The sequence below is a fragment of the Erithacus rubecula genome (assembly GCF_903797595.1).
Source record: "Erithacus rubecula genome assembly, chromosome: 3".
Lineage (NCBI taxonomy): Eukaryota > Metazoa > Chordata > Aves > Passeriformes > Muscicapidae > Erithacus > Erithacus rubecula.
In genome coordinates this window covers 116,875,316-116,891,330 of record NC_136689.1, presented here as the reverse complement: position 1 = coordinate 116,891,330, position 16,015 = coordinate 116,875,316, and the positions used below count along the sequence as shown (strand labels likewise).

The window sequence follows — 16,015 nt, the reverse complement described above, 5'->3', positions numbered from 1 at the left end:
AATTAAAAAGCACCCTCTTCAACTTACTTATTTATCCAAAACTACACATACAAGTACGTAGCAAACTGTGTTGATTTTTCCTAAATTCAGGAGACTGAAGAAGCATTGAAAAGCTAAAGGGAGTTATTCACCATTTCACTATTACTGGAGCACCTACAGCATTTTGAGTAAATTTGTCTTATGTAGTTTAGAATTAAATCCATGAACACCAACCTCACTATCAGCCAGGAAAATACATCAGTCTAAAATGCAGATTACAATAAATTAGTATCAGGTTCACTGGAGCATGTATTATTGACCTGAGTAGTCTGTCCATCCTGCCTCAATTCTAAAAAAAGGCTGTAGAGTTCAGTGAAACAGGACTGGCCTCATAATTACGTAGTCTTTTCATATTACGTATTTTACCTTTTGTGCTAAATGCTGTTAGCTATGGCTTAAAGAACTGTGAAGTCAATGTTAGTGTTATAACTGAATTCAGGGGCGCTAATCAAATTTTTCTATGCTATCATCTTACAAAATGAAACTGTATGCATACATATATAGACCACAGGCCAAGATACTTTGGGAACAGTTTTTTCAAATGGCATTTAACTCCACAAAAGGATTGATATCAAATTTTTAAAAAGATTATATATGAAAATACAAAAGCTTTGTGAAAGTAACAGAAATGGAAATGAGTTCCCAATTCTTCTCAGAATATGCCTGTAACACATTTATCAGTCTGCAAAAGAACAGCCTTACCTACTTTATTTTAGCAATATCCACTGTTCTCCAGAAAAACCTCCCCAAAGTCAAACACATTGATAGATACTTCAGTAAAACAGAAGAGACAGGTCATCCGAGGATCCTTCAGTAAGCAATCCAAAAGGAGGCTACAGTGCTTGGGAAGGAAACTGCATTAATGTGAGTTTGTAAACAAAGCTTGATGTCATTTTTGTCTGTCACAGAAATCCAACTGAATGAAAGAGTATGAAAAATGGAACCATCTCAGCAGTTAGCCAAAAATACCATCCCCAAGAACACATGAAATCACAGCAAGCTTTACTGTCCCAAAGTATGCCAGCAGCAATCTCTTGCAATGGGGAATTCTGCAAGTGGCCAGTGACACCTTGGAGTTGTCACTGCCACTCAGCTGTCCTTGGGACAGCTCTGGCTGTGCCATACTGGAGGTTTTTAACGCAATCTCCAACCCTTGTGGCTGCATCAAGAGGGACCCAAAGAAGGATGACTGAAGAGCTCTGGGTAACAAATGTGCCCCAGCATTCTGCAGGGAAGCTCACTGCTGCCTTGGAAAAGAAAGCTCCCCCTCTAAAAGCAGTTTGGTGAAGAATGGCTCTTTTTGAACTTTTAATTACCTATTTTAGAGACAAGGACAGAACAGCTTAGAAAATTCTAGAAGATTTTTATCAGTTCAGTGAGGCACCAGTTTTTAGGCAGGAGCTTAAGGAAACACAACATCATTTCCACAAGCAACAGGCATAAAAAATCTCAGTGAGGAATGAACTTGAGCCTCAGAGGTCAGGCAAGACCAAACTCAGGAGCTCACCTTGTCATTCAGATAAAATCTTACTGAGACTTCAGGTTTGCATCCCATGGCTCCTGTCCTTCCCTGCATTTTAGAAGAATATTTATTTGAATATTTATTACAAGTAGCTACACCATGATTTGAAAATTCAGCAAATATGATTCAGGCAGTTTGCAGGCACTTAAATACTGAAACATGACCACTGCTGTGATAACTTCAGCCACCTCATACATCTTCTTGATGTGCAATATTGTGAGCATTTTTTAAAAATGCTGTCAGTACTGTATATGCTTACACATAGTTTATGTATAGGATAAACTCCAACAAATGCAAACACTTAGTTTGGAGATCAAGGCTAGTTGATAATATTTAGAATTAATGCCTCCAGTGCCAAAGTAAGCAAGCTTTTCAAAGATAACTTCCCCCTCCCATGGCTGCTCAAAAACATTAGAAGAACTGTCTCAGTTATGGTATATGGAGTACAGGCATTGACTCACCTATAATGCCATAACACTTGTGTGGAAAGGACACTGCACGTTTATGAACTGTAGAAATTAATTTTAAAATGTAGAACTGTTTTCTGAGTCCCACCTATTGCAAATCAAATCCACTTATCTCATCTGAAACCCTGGCCTTTTTTCATGCTTCCCCGAAGAGAGAACGACCAAGGCGTGTTAAGAGCAGATTGTGGCAGCTTCATATAAGGACTGTACTGGGATCCTGTTTTAATCTCAAAGTCACTTTGAAACAGCTGTGCCAGTGTCACTAGCTTGTTTTCAATATTCTCCCAAAAGACCTGTTTTTCAGTGCAATGTGTCAAATATTCACATATCTTCATCAAACAGAAAACTCATGAGCCCGCCATATGTCATGATAAATACCATGAGGTTTTTTCTGAAATAAATAACATGCAACAGTCTGTTTGTCTTCCCAGTCACTTGGGAGAAATTTTTTGTTCTTCCACATCTTGCAACAAAATCAGAGAGCCAAACAAATGCCAGTTTGCAGGGGATCATACAGATTTGTTTTGCCTCTCAGCTCTACAAAAGCCAGACAGAGCCTGTTTAGCCAGGCAATAAGATGCAGCCCTTTGTATCCCATAGAGTTCACATGGATAATGTTTCATCATTTAATTTATTAGTGTATCTCCCTGACATCTGATCCCTTCCAAATATCTTACAGGAGAGAAGACAATACACTGGCAGCTGCTTATAAAAACATGGAACGGAAATGCAACAATTTTAGGACATATGATCTGTCTGTGGGTGAAGGGAAAGGCACAACACCCTGGTCTGTCTGCTCAGGCATTACACAGCTTAAGTGGCATGTCACAGCTGAAAATCCAGCCTGTGAGATGCCTCTGATTTTGCAGGGGTCATGCTGTAATGCCCAAAACATCACCCTCCTAACCAGAAATACTGTAGTACATATTTAAAAAAATATATGCCATTGATGCTACTCTACAGTCAATAAAGCATAAAAAAGGGATATGATCAGTGGTAAAAGAAGCTGTTATAGAGTTAAATTGCTCTCCTAAATTAAGGATGCAATTTAAGGCGCTGGGGTAAATTGGAATAAATGCTTTCTATCCATTATGGCAAAGGATAGCTGTTCTCATGCACATGGTACCCACTGATAAATCACTTTAACAACATATATTCCATATTCCTGGTAGGTTTCTCTGTGCAAGAGCTACTGCATGATCTGTGAATGGTGCCACAAGCACAGGTACATTTTCTTCATTACTTTGAGACTTTGTTTTGCAAAACATTACCAATTAGATATTATTACCAAATACAAAAAATGGATTTTCCCAATTTTTAAAATAATTATTCTCGCCTTTTTTTTCCCCCTTTAACAAAACTCATCACGAATCCCCTTTGATTGTCCTTAATGTACCCATAAAACCAGAGTCAGTGAAGCCCCTTATTACAGCTACACAAGTAAAGTCCTCACCCCTCTGTTCATACAGGGAATGGGGATATTCCCTGGTGCCAGTGCTTGATGCCAGGGATGGACTGCCTGAATATGAGTCACTGCATCTTTGCCCTTGGCACTGCTTCCACAATTTCAGCATCTGTTTTACTGAGAATTAAGTGCCAATAATAAACTGGTTGGTTCAAAGGACATTTTACTCATTCCAAAAGAAGTTTTTAAGAAGTTTTTAAATAAGTTTGCACAGCACTGATAAAATCTCAGGGCTGAAGGGAACATGTATGTAACTGAGGTACTGAACACCTCTAAAGCAAGACAGATCAGATGGTAGCTGTATTCCCATGACACTTTAAATGGACCAAAAATGCTGAATCATGGGTTACATGACACTTCATATAAGAAGTATAAAGAAGGTAAATAATCTTTTAATGACCAGCTCAGCAGTGAGCATATGTAAGTTCTTCAAACAAAATCAATTAACTACTGCCAGTCTTCCTTGTTCCTTGATATAATATCTATTGAAAAAGCAATAAATTCACTTATCTTTCAAGACATTAAAACACTTGAGTTATTAAATATGAATGACTAGGATCCAATATAATCTCCTTGTCTTACAGTCACATTGACTGACTTTATCATTTGGAACAAGAAATAACTTCACCTTAAAAGCCAAGAGTGGTAATGAGTCTCCTTGGAAGAAGCAATCATGAAATGAAGATACCTATTTATTACCAGGACCATTCTCTGTGCTTCACCATAACTTATCTTCAGCAAACAAATTTCTATGAAGTATTGGAAGTGACAATGCAAATGATATTATTCCTGGTTGTACATTTGGATAAAGATTTTTGACAGGATTGCCCCCAAAAATAAATTGAAACCAGAGGTCAAATAGGAGTTCAAGCCATATACCAGCTAGAAAAGAGCATTTATCTCCAATGAACATCATTCCCTGAGGTATATGATATCTGTGTATATGATACCTGTAGCTAAGTAAGTATCAGTGGTCTCAATCTCCTCTTTTGTGCTCCTGCTTTTTTTTTTCTCCCCAAAGGAATTTTGTTCACAAAACGGATTAGTTACTCAATACAGCACAAAAAGTCCTCACAATTTCCAGTCAGGCTTGGGATAATTATACCTTCTGTAGTCCAAAATCCACTAGTTAGCTGATAAATTAGTGTGCTTTTTACAAAGAAGTAATACTCATGCTGTAGTTTGTAATGCAAACCAAAATAAAACCCCTGAAAAACTAACCCCAAGAGAAACAGAAATCAACAAAATAAGGACAAATCAACTATGCAGTGAAACAAACAGAATTAACAGAGAACACTTTCAACCCTATCAGGTTTCACTTTAAATAAAGCAAACCCCATGCTGCAGAAACACAAAGCCCAATATTTTACCCTTCTGTATATGTACATCAACAGGAGTTATGCAAAAATTTGAGGACAGAATGAGACTGACTAGTAATTTTTTAAATTACTTTGTACTGCCTTTTATACTTGATCAGTTAGTAGTCACACTGAGCTTGATGCAAATATTCATATGAGAAAAAATGACTTGCACAAGAAAAAACTGTAGAATCAATCACAATCAATTACAATCTAGTTGTATTCAAAGGGACAACATGGAATATAAATACCAATTGGAAAATCTGAGTGATATTTGTTGATAATGTTACTGTAAGGTAACTAAAATACTCCTGTAGTTGAAAGGTGATTAAGTCACTATCAGAAATGTTTAGGTAGACAAAGGGTCTTTGTACTCCTGGTTATTCCATTTATTTCTGATTTCATTCACTCTATATTTACCATAAAACACCTTTACTAGAAACATGCCATATTTATTTAGGATTTAGCCCAAATGAGTTTCATCAGTATTAAAAAACTTAGAGAAAATAATCAGGCTATTGGACCCAATAAACAAGAATGAAAGGAAGAGCTTGTGCATTAACACTTTGAAAGAACTATTAAAGGTATGGGTTCATTTGATTCACACTCCTTCCAAAGTAAGGCTCCTTTGATTTTGAGTGCACTGCATAGAATATACCTCAGACAGAGCTGGCAAGGCAGTGGCTTGGGTAGGTGCTCTCTTAATACGCCACTTCTACAAGGTGCTGAACCATAAACACTGATGCAATCCAGCTGCACAAAGTTCACATCTGCTGAAGTCAATGCTCATTCTGGTATCTCTTGAGGACTTTTATACTACTGACAGGCTGGTCAGAGCTGCTGCTGCACTAAGGAGGTTGTTATAGGTCCAGCAGCTGCAAATAAAAGAATAAATGATGGCTGACAGCGTAAGTAAAATAACTTTTTTTTAAGAAGACACTTTTCACAAACTACTGGTATAAATAAATGCCTGGTTTAAAAATACAGATGTTACTCTGGACCAAAGAATGCCAGACTCATGCAAAACTCTGTGGTTTGGGGACCAGGTTTTGGGACTTTTCTGAGATGCAAAATATGCAAAAATTCCTGTCCTTTATAAATCCCAGCACTGCTTCTCATTCCATAGCACTGTGCATGTCTGAAATGGCTGGACTTCTGGACATCTTTATCTTAATCCTACTTAAAAAGCTTATGAATGAGAACACTGGAAAATGGAGGCAAACCCTGTTTTCCTGAAATATCTACTGAATCCACAGAGATCTTTCCTGGGGTGAGGACTAAGCAAGAACTGCTGTGCCTCTAATATGGTAATCGGGGACTGAGATGAGGTGCACATCTTCATTTACTAAATTAAAATAAAACCTCAAAATGTAAACTGTGGCTGTACTGTGCAATAGTACTTGATCTATAATATTCCTTTTTTTTTTTTTTTACTATCTAAACATAGTTTTAATTTATTATTATATATTCTTCTTGCTTTCTCCTGTTTATTGTTGCTGTAAATACATGCTGCTCATTCACTGTCACCTTGCTCTGTCTCACCTTGCTGTAAGTGAAGTCAATGGCAAACCTTCACTGACCTCGAAAGGCGCAGGATTTGTCCTGAGATGCCTAATCCAAAGCAGGACTCCCTCTTAATTCAGTAAGCTTTGGATCAGACCTAGAAGGGCTCTTAGCAGAATCAAGAAGTGGCAAGACACAGTCACATATCAAAATCACATCCAAGTGTTTATCTCACATTTCTAATCTTTGATGTGAAAGGGATTAAAAAGCAAGCTGTTCCTGTCAACTGCTTGGATGTCACACAGGATCTAAACAACTGAGCAAGCACCTCTAGGATAGCTATGCACATTCATATAGTTTCATTTCTTCAAAAGAGAGCTAATATTTGAATTTGAGGCTTATGGTAATATTTCCTCACTTGGTTCCCATCTTGCCACTGTCAAAATCCCACCATCCTTTCTACTCCTACAGAGGAAAGAAGATGGCTGTGCCTCCTGTCTCAGGACAAACTAGAGACTTATTTGACCAAACATGAAATGAAAAATCTAAGAGATGTTATCTAAACACTTCAGATAAAACCTTGCCACAGATCCTAACACAGTCTGTTTCAAAGAGCATCCAACTGATTCCAGCATATCTTGTTTCATGTTACCTAGGGTCAAATGTATTGTGATGGTCTTTGCTCTCCTGTATGTCATTCAGCCACGTTTCTATAGCTGTCTGAGTTTGCCACAGGTGTATCTGACTATAAATTTGGCTTATATATATATTTACAGACTGATGGTGACTAGATAGAGAAAATGAGTGCATGTACTACGGTGACTTCTAGCTACCAGAACCACAGAAATCACATCAAATCAAATGGCATTAACTTAGACAAAAAGCAATTAAAATAATGAAAATCATTACAACATGTATACAAGTGCACTGTGAAATTCCTTGTAGCAAGAAAGATCTGTAACATCAAATCAAATTAGGAGATGAGGGGAAAAGAAAATGAAAAGGTAAAAATGTAATTATTCATACATCTTGTGAAATTAAAAAAACAGCCACATGCATCTGCAAAATCTGAGGAGAAATGTTCAGAGTGATCAAAGAGGGAGTTTCTTAAAAGCTCAGGGTCAGCCTAACTTCTTGTAAGCAAATCCATGATGGGGCACTGTTAAGTAATGAGAACAGTTTGGTGAATGGCAAGCACTCATGCAAGTTTAACCATCCTGTATTTCTGCATTTATTCAACATGCAAATGAATGAAAGCAAGTCACAGGCAAAGAATGTAAAAAAATCATGGTTTTGTTTTATTCATCTGCTTCATCTTACTGTGTTGACTCCTACCTACTCCTAGGAAAACACTAATTAAGCATATGTCTCAAGCCTCAACTGCCTTTGTTTCTGTGTATAAGAGAGGAAGTATTTCACAAACAAATCTGCCTGCTGGATGTCTCTGAGGCAGCGTCCACAGCCAGGTGATCTCCCAGGTCACATGCAGTGTGTTTCAGCAGTGTGGCTCAGACAGGAAATCCTCCTGCCCACATCCAGTAGGAGAGGTCTGTTAGGGAACACTGATGTTTCAAGGCATGCAGGAGTGGGGAGCTGGTCCCTGAGTCCTGCAGGCAGAGCAGCAGCTGTGTCACAGAAGTGCTGGCGAGGGCTGATAGATGTTAGCTTGCACCAGGGGATCACGGTGTGTAACACAGCCTCCCTGAACCCTTTTTGGCAAAACTTATGCCCATCTGCTTCCCCTCTGCTCTTTCTCCTGGAGAGGAACATATGGCACAGAATATGTAGCTTGGAAGAAGAAAATTTATTCATTTCGTTTTCTAAAATATTCTGAATACTTTCATTTTTCTCCCATAAGCTTTTATTCCAGTTATGAACCTTATATTCTGCCACAACATTTTTTTTCATAAAGTAAGTTCCTTGCTTAAAAAGTTAGGTAGCTCAAAATGAAAAATTAAAATTACAAATAAGTGTATTGTACTTCACTACTAAGAGTCATCATTGCAAGAAAAATCCTCATTCATTTTTTTTGTCCATTGCACCATCATATTTTAATACTTACCTTGGTCCAAGAGCATTGCATCCAATAACAAACAACAGAAGAAAATAAAGCCACAGTTAAGCTTAACATGAGCATCTAAACATCAAATATTTTCCTTTTGAGTCATTCAAACCGGAGATGTGCTTCCAAAATTTACCTCACATTAATTAGTGCTTCACACCACAAACAGAAAAACTAAGTTCCTCAATATGCAAGAAAATCTTTCTTTTAAATACCAGTACCAACATCTGTGTGTGCAATCCCATTTCAAGAATCAGGATAAACTTTTCCATTGTATCAATGAGACTTCAGTCAACTTGCCTGTTTGAAGACAGCAGAACTGGAACCAGGATTCATCTGAATTTGTTCTCACTTCTGACCAAATATATGTAAACTTTACACATATATATTTGTGTGTGTGTATAAACGTATAGAATACTTATTTATGTATATGTACCCATATACACATATATATGCATACATATAAATATATACCCATGTATATATGCATTAGTATTTTAGTATTTTTAAACTAAACACTCTAATTCTTGAGTGCTAAAATGTAGTGTAAGAGAAAACATGCTATAGTAAAGATATGCCAGACCAGCTGTTAACTCTTTGACAGCCTATCCAGCACAACCTACCAAACACTGACACACCACATATGCAGTGCCTGTAACAGGACAAGTAATACTGAAATGGATGTTTGTCATAACCAAATCCTGTTCCAACAAACAAGTAGATAATGCACTCTGTCTGTATTTTCATTGAAGTGTTTCATATGGAGTCCATTAGGAATCACACAGATGTTTCTCATCACATACAGTAAAAGCCAAGTACAGTAGTTGCCTAAAAACAATTGAACTCAATGGGGTTCCTTCTGCTGATTTCAGTGGGGTTCAGGACAGATTTGGGAGTTTTCACTTAATGATATGCAGATTTTTAGATTCTTCTTTTCTCTAAATATTTTAGTGGATGTTGTTGATTCCTGCAAGTAGGACGCATGGCTCAAGAAACTATTTTCTACTATCTTTGCATTAAGCCTACTGTTTATCCTACCTTTGCTGCAACAGATGAGTTGGGTTTCTCCAGCAAGTCCCAAAGTTTCTTCCTTTTCTCTGGGCAGCAGGTATTATCAAATTCTTCCCCTTCTCTCTCTCGCAATGTCTCTGCCTCTCTCCTCAGTTCCTCATTCATTTGCTCTTTCTTTTGATGGTATCTTGCCTGGCAGCAAGATTCTAAATATATTTCATCAATCCCCCAGTAATCAAGCTCCTGGCCAAAAGAGAGAGCACACATTTCTTCCATCATATGTAGTTTCCCTGTCCTGTAGAAATTCAAAATGGAAGTGAAAGCCCCTGGGTGTCGATCAAAAAAATACTCATTTTCATTCAGGTTGTAGTCATCACATACTTCTAGCAGAGATTCATGGGTATTGCAGTCTCTGAGCTTTCCTAATCGTGTCCTTGGAAGCCTGTCCAAAGTCCTCCACAGCACTTCATGGTTGAGTCCACCAACGTTTATTTTGACTCTCCGCGAGCAGGCTTTGCTCCTAATGATCTCCACTGGCTCTGGAGGGAGGGAAAGGGTGGACCTTGAAGACTTTTTGGTGATCCCTGGCGGAGCTTTCTCAGCCATTCTGAAAAAGATGAAGTTGTAACACCAGAGTCTGTTGGAAAATGAGCTTGGAGACTACAAATATTCGGGCAGAATCCTCTTCAGACAGACAGATCCATTCCTGAAGCTAAAAAAGACAAAAATTTAGAGTATTGCCATGTACAATGCATCCCCCAATCTTTCTCTCTCTCTTTCCATACTTTCATAAGCAGATGAAAATTTAATTATTGCAATTTGCCCTCATTACAGTTATATTCTTTGTGGTAATATCCAGAAGCACTGAAACAAGTGGAACAGCTAAGAGCACTATGGTTAAGCAAAGGAAAAACTCACTGGAATTTCTATATTTGTGAAAATAAATGGAGACAATTTTTACCAAGGATTTGGGTTTTTGTTTTTTGGGTTTTTTTTAAGTATCAGTTTCTGATGCAGCTGTGTTAGCTTAATCTGATTACTTACCTTTTAATGTGTGAGGTGTGCAAATGGAAAGATTGTAGGGATATTTATAAATAAAGACAGAGACTAGTTTACCTTTTATTGAAGAATTCAAATTTGGTCAATAATGAAACTGAATAAAACAATCGCAACATATCAAAATTTCCAAAACAAACTGCTTCCCTCCTTGTCCCAATTCAAATCATAGTTTGCTGTCTTATTTCATGGGTAAATGTTATTCATCAAAAAATTCCCCTACTACCCTGAGAAGTTGCATTTCTTGGCACCACACAGCATTTATTTCTTTACAAATGGGTCAAAAGAATTCCAAGTATTTTGTGGCCAACTGAGCAGTAGTACATGTTATACAGGCAAGGACTGTGCATACTGTTCTCTGGATCCTCTGAAAGGCTCTTCTCTGCCCCACTGTTCACCTGGTAAACTCCTGCAGACCTGACTGCATGACAGCAATCAGCCACCTCAGTTTCAATAATCCACAAGTGCATCCTCACTCGCTGTGCCCAGTGCTTCAGTGAGCTCTGAAGGGCAGCTGTTTGTCACCACATTTGGAACACCAGCATCAGGCAGGAAGGAAGCCCACCCACCATCTCTGCTGCTGCCAACTGTCAGACACAGTGCTTAAATATTAACCTAGCAATAGTATCATAGCCCAAAGAATGCTTAGACAAGGCTTCTGTTCCAAACTTAGAAACCCCTCCTTAGTAATTTCCAAGAGTTGACACCTCCTCCTGTTCTCAGCAAATCCACAATTCAACAACCTGTTTTTTTGTTTGTTTGTTTGCATGGTTTGTTTGGCTTGAAGTGAAATAAGTGAAATAGAGCAGATCCTTACCAGAGCAGTGAAGATCTAGAATAATCCTTTACTAGAAATATCAGGAAAAACAAAGAATCATTCCAGTGTGTCATCTGACATGCCCATGACAGTGCTGACTATGTTGCTGGTACAAAATCAAAATTGCTAACCTTCATTATATTTAAACTTTAAAAGTTCATCCGTCAACAGATAAAATAAGACTCAGTCAACTACAATCCAGATATAACAGACTATCATGTCCAAAAACAGTAGAAATGAAGAAAATTACTTATCAGAGTAATACTTACATCTAAAGATTTTATTTTCTTTTATTTTTTTTTGTTTTGTGCATAAGCTAAGTGATGGCAAAAGCCCAGAACACAACCACTTTAGTCACTAATTTCACTTTCAAGCTGCTTCATGATCCCATCCTGCCTCCAGCACTGAATTGTGAAGATCCCTTCTCATCTCCCAATGCAACCCAGAGCACTTCTGTGCCTAATTACATAAGGGTTTAAGCCTGTAACATTTACCTTCATTCACAAAAAAGATAATCTGATAACTTCACTTGCAAAGGTAAATATCCTATCAAAATCAAAGCCCTGGCACCAGTAGGTCTGCATAACACATATCCTTTTCTTTTGTGTTTGTTTTGTTTGGTTTTTTTCCCTTGACCTTAGGATGATTTTCTTTCTTTGGTTTTACCCTCCTCCTCATTGCCTTATATGCATGGGGATGACGGGGAGACTTCTGAGAAGTGGGGAGTCCCACCTTTGCAAGATCTCCTCACTTAAGCATTTCCTAGTGATCTGTGATGCATTTATCAGTCTTCTGACATACAGACAACTACACAAAGAGTAAACAGTTATGAGAGAGTATTTTTCTACAAAGGAAAGATTTGCAAACTTCATTTAAAAAAAATCCTTTTAGACTTTAATGCACAATGCTCCTTCTCCGATAAAGGTTGTCTTACATAAGAAAGCACAAGAATTTAAGAAAAGCTCATAAATAGGTTCTGTCATCCTTCATGAAATCAGTCAAGTCTTCAGGCATTTTCTAGAGAGGTTCACTAGTTTATCCACTGTTGTATCTCAGGGATTTATTTTTCTGCTTTTAAAATGAAAATATGTACCCTAATATTAGCAATATTGAGAAAAATACAATAGAAATCAAATATCTCATCTGATTAATCATAAGGTAACCATATCTTGATTTATTCTTCTGATCGCCGAAACAAAAGATACACAAGGCTACTGCATTGTTTTAATTTTTCTGAAGTGTAGTTACCACACATATTTTTTTAAACAATGCAAAAACTCTAGTGTGCCCATGACTGATGTAAAGCTGATAAAACACTTTCTGATTTTTCAGTGTAATTATTGGTTGCATCTTCCAACTTGAGGAAACATGGCTATTCTAAAAAACTTTCAAAATTCTGGTGGTCAACAGTGAAACACTTTTATGCTTAGTATTGAGAACATGCTATGTATATATGTATGCAGCAAGGGATGAACCATCATTCACAACATACAGCATTCTGAAAAGATTTCACAAGTGAAGAATCTTGAACCATGAGGGTGATTTTTTGCCAGTTTTTAGAGAGCTCTTGTCATCGAAATATACATTGAAGAAGAATGTGTGACTTAAAAATAAATAAATGAATTATTTTAGTTTCCTTCCTTAAGTGCTCTTCTTCCCACCTTCTTTCATCCTTCATACCTTCTTTAGTTCTCTGACAATAAATTTAAATAATCTGGGCACTAGTCCTTATTATATTTCATATGGTTGGTGACTGCTCATCTCCCTAATTTATCAAGATCTCTCTCTGTAGGGCCTCCCTGACTTCAAGGGTCAACAACTCCTCTCAGTGTCATACCATCTGCCAACATGCTCAGCATCCCTTCCAGTCCTGCATCCAGGTAATTCATGAAGATGTTGAAGAGCACAGGGCTGAGGATGGAGCCCTGTGGAACTCCACTAGTGACAGGTCTCCAGTCTAATGTCACTCCCTCCACTGTAACCCTGTGTGCCTGACCCACGAGCCAGCTGCTCACCCATCCCATCAAGTGTTTATCCAGCTGTGGGCTGGGCATTTATCCAGGAGAATCCTGTGAGAGATGGTATTGAAAGCCTTTACATCCACTGCTTTTCCCCTATCAAATTGGTGGGTTACCTTGGAAAAAAAAAATTAAAAAAATTAAAAAAAAAAAAAAAAAGAAAAAGAAATCACCTTACTATATAACATTTCTAACTTGAAAATCCACATTATCAGTTTAATATAAAATAATCAGATCTTTCATTATAACAAAATGATACAAGTGAGGTTACCTTTACAATTCATTAAATTATCCTTCTGGGTGTTAGCTACTGTAACTAACTCAGAAGATTTTTTTTTTTCTTAAATTAAGGCTTAAAATACTTTTCAGCTTCGCTTATTGCCTTAACCTTTAGGCTATGTGCAACTCCATCATGCACCTTGTCCACCATGGGCTAGTAATAAATGTAACTATCCCTTGGGAGGCAGGCAAAGCCAGCATGGTGCTCACCAGCACTTTCAGCAATTTTTAGAGAAAAACACAAATTCTACTCCCATTTATAAAAGCAAATCTAGATAAACCCTACATCCTCCCTGTGCAATAAGAAAATCACTTTGTAGCAAAATACCTGTAATATTACATAAAACTCTTCAAATCAAAGCCAATTCTTTGCATGAAATAAAAATGAAAACTTCAAAGGGTACAACTCCAAAAGCTAGGGAGAGCCTGAAGGGAGGTTAAGTGCCCTCCTCCACATCACAGACACGCAGCTTTTAACGGTGGGATTCTCCCATCAGCCCCTTCTTCGTTACATGAACGGGTAATTATTTACCATTTCTTTTCATCTTTCTCATTCACTACTTGGCCTCTGATGTTATTCAGCACTTCCTGCTGCAAGGCCTACGTTACACACAAAGTGCTGAATTTCCCTCAGGGAGCTCTCCCTGTCCTGCCCAAGTGCTCCCAGGCCATCCCAGCCTCTCCTGCATTAGGAGGCCATTATTACCACTGCTTCTTAATGTAGAAATTAAGGTCATAGATGCCTGAGGTATGCAGAAATTTTGGCTGCTCAGGTTGAGATAGCTGATTTTTACAGAGTCCTCAGCATCTCCAGCACTGTTGATGGGCATGCCTACATGCCCAATGTACCCTCAGGTGAGGAGCCCACTGTCTGCACAGTCACGTTGCCAGAGCAGTCAGGACTCTCCCAAGTCATTTGCAAGGATGGCTGGGGAGTCCAAGGGCTGCTCCTAAAAAGTGGTTTGCTCACAGCCATGTGCTTTGGAGTCCAGGTGAGTGTACCTGCACACAGGGAGCTTGCTGTGCCAGCTGGCCTGAGCAGTGCCAGCCCCTTCCATGGGCTCCATGACCAAGACCTCTCAAGCAACAGGACTCACATCCAAGTCACTCCTGCATGCCTTAGTCAAAAACATCTCTCCCAATCTCTGCCCTACAAATTTCACCAAAGAAAATGGAAAACTTACAGTACTAAGCACACCTCACTGTTGGATCATGTCCTGCATTTAAAGCAGTGAGGAAAAAAAGTATATGCTACCTAAAAAGAGAATCATAAGAACCCCAGTAAAGGGAATAATTTTGCTTTCCTCTGACTTTTAAAACACAAACTTCTATCATTTTTGACAGAAGATGTCTTTTTGTCAAAATGTATCAAACTGTTTTCAAGAAAAGATTGTGTTAATTAATTTCTTTGCTTTGAAAACAAACGGAAGAGTTTTTTCACAATTTGCTGGAAGTGTCTTCAACATTTTTAAATAAAATCTGGTTCTAAATGTATGGATATTTAATCACCTTTTTAAAAGTTCAAGAAAGCTCTGGATTAAAAAGGAAAGATTGTGAAATTATTAAACATTAAACAAATTATTAAATGGGTGATCTCATTCAAAATATTTATTTTCAGGTCTGGAGAGTCTAGGATCAATGTGCTGGTTTTCTTCACGTGCAAAAATGCTCACTGAAATCAAGAAAAATCTGGGAGACAATTGTTGACTACTTTAGCTGTTAAAACTGACTTAAAGCTTAAGAACTTCAGGCTGTATAAAATGCAGAGATGTAACACTTTCTGGAAAAACTAGCTTTAGGTTTTGCAGGTGTAATGTCAGGGGAAATTCAGAGTGGACATTAGGAAAAAGTTCTTCACCCAGAGGATAGTTGGGCACTGGAACAGATTTCTCAGGGAAGGGGTCAAGACACCAAGCCTTTCAGAGTTCAAGGAGCATCTGGTCAATGTTTTTAGTCATATGGTTTAGTTTGTAGTTTTAGGTAATCCTGTGAGGAACAAGGAGTTGAACTCAAAGATTCTTATGATCCCTATTAGCTGGAGAACTGGAGATACTCTACGATTAAAAAAAAAAAAAACAACTTAGAAAGCCTGTGCCCAGCTCAGCATCTGACTACTAAAGCCTACAACCTGTGATCCAGCAAGTTAGCCAAGAAAAGATGAAGCAAGTTGATTGTGACAAACCAATAAATTTTTCATGAACAAACACATTACTGCTAACTTATTTGGTTCTATGATTCTTCTTTCGTTGTCTGCTTTGCTGTAATCTCTCTGGTCCCACATCGTACCTCTCAAATGTCTGCTCCTTGTTTCAAAACCTGCAGTTTCTTAATGGTGTATTGTGGGATCTTCTACTAGAATTCCCCCTTAATTTCAGTTTTTTTAAAAGAAGGCTGAGGTGACAGCTAAAACTCTGCATA

At 38.0% G+C, this 16,015-nt stretch overlaps 1 protein-coding gene across 1 annotated transcript in view; it reads right to left on the bottom strand.

The window, feature by feature from the left end:
- Positions 1–16,015, bottom strand: part of KCNB2 (potassium voltage-gated channel subfamily B member 2) — a 174,659-nt gene that overhangs the window by 149,095 nt on the left and 9,549 nt on the right. Inside the window, exon 2 of the mRNA XM_079300913.1 lies at positions 9,455–10,139. Within this exon, the coding sequence (XP_079157039.1) occupies positions 9,455–10,033 (579 nt within the window). The 5' untranslated portion in view covers positions 10,034–10,139. The remainder of the gene's footprint in view (positions 1–9,454; positions 10,140–16,015) is intronic.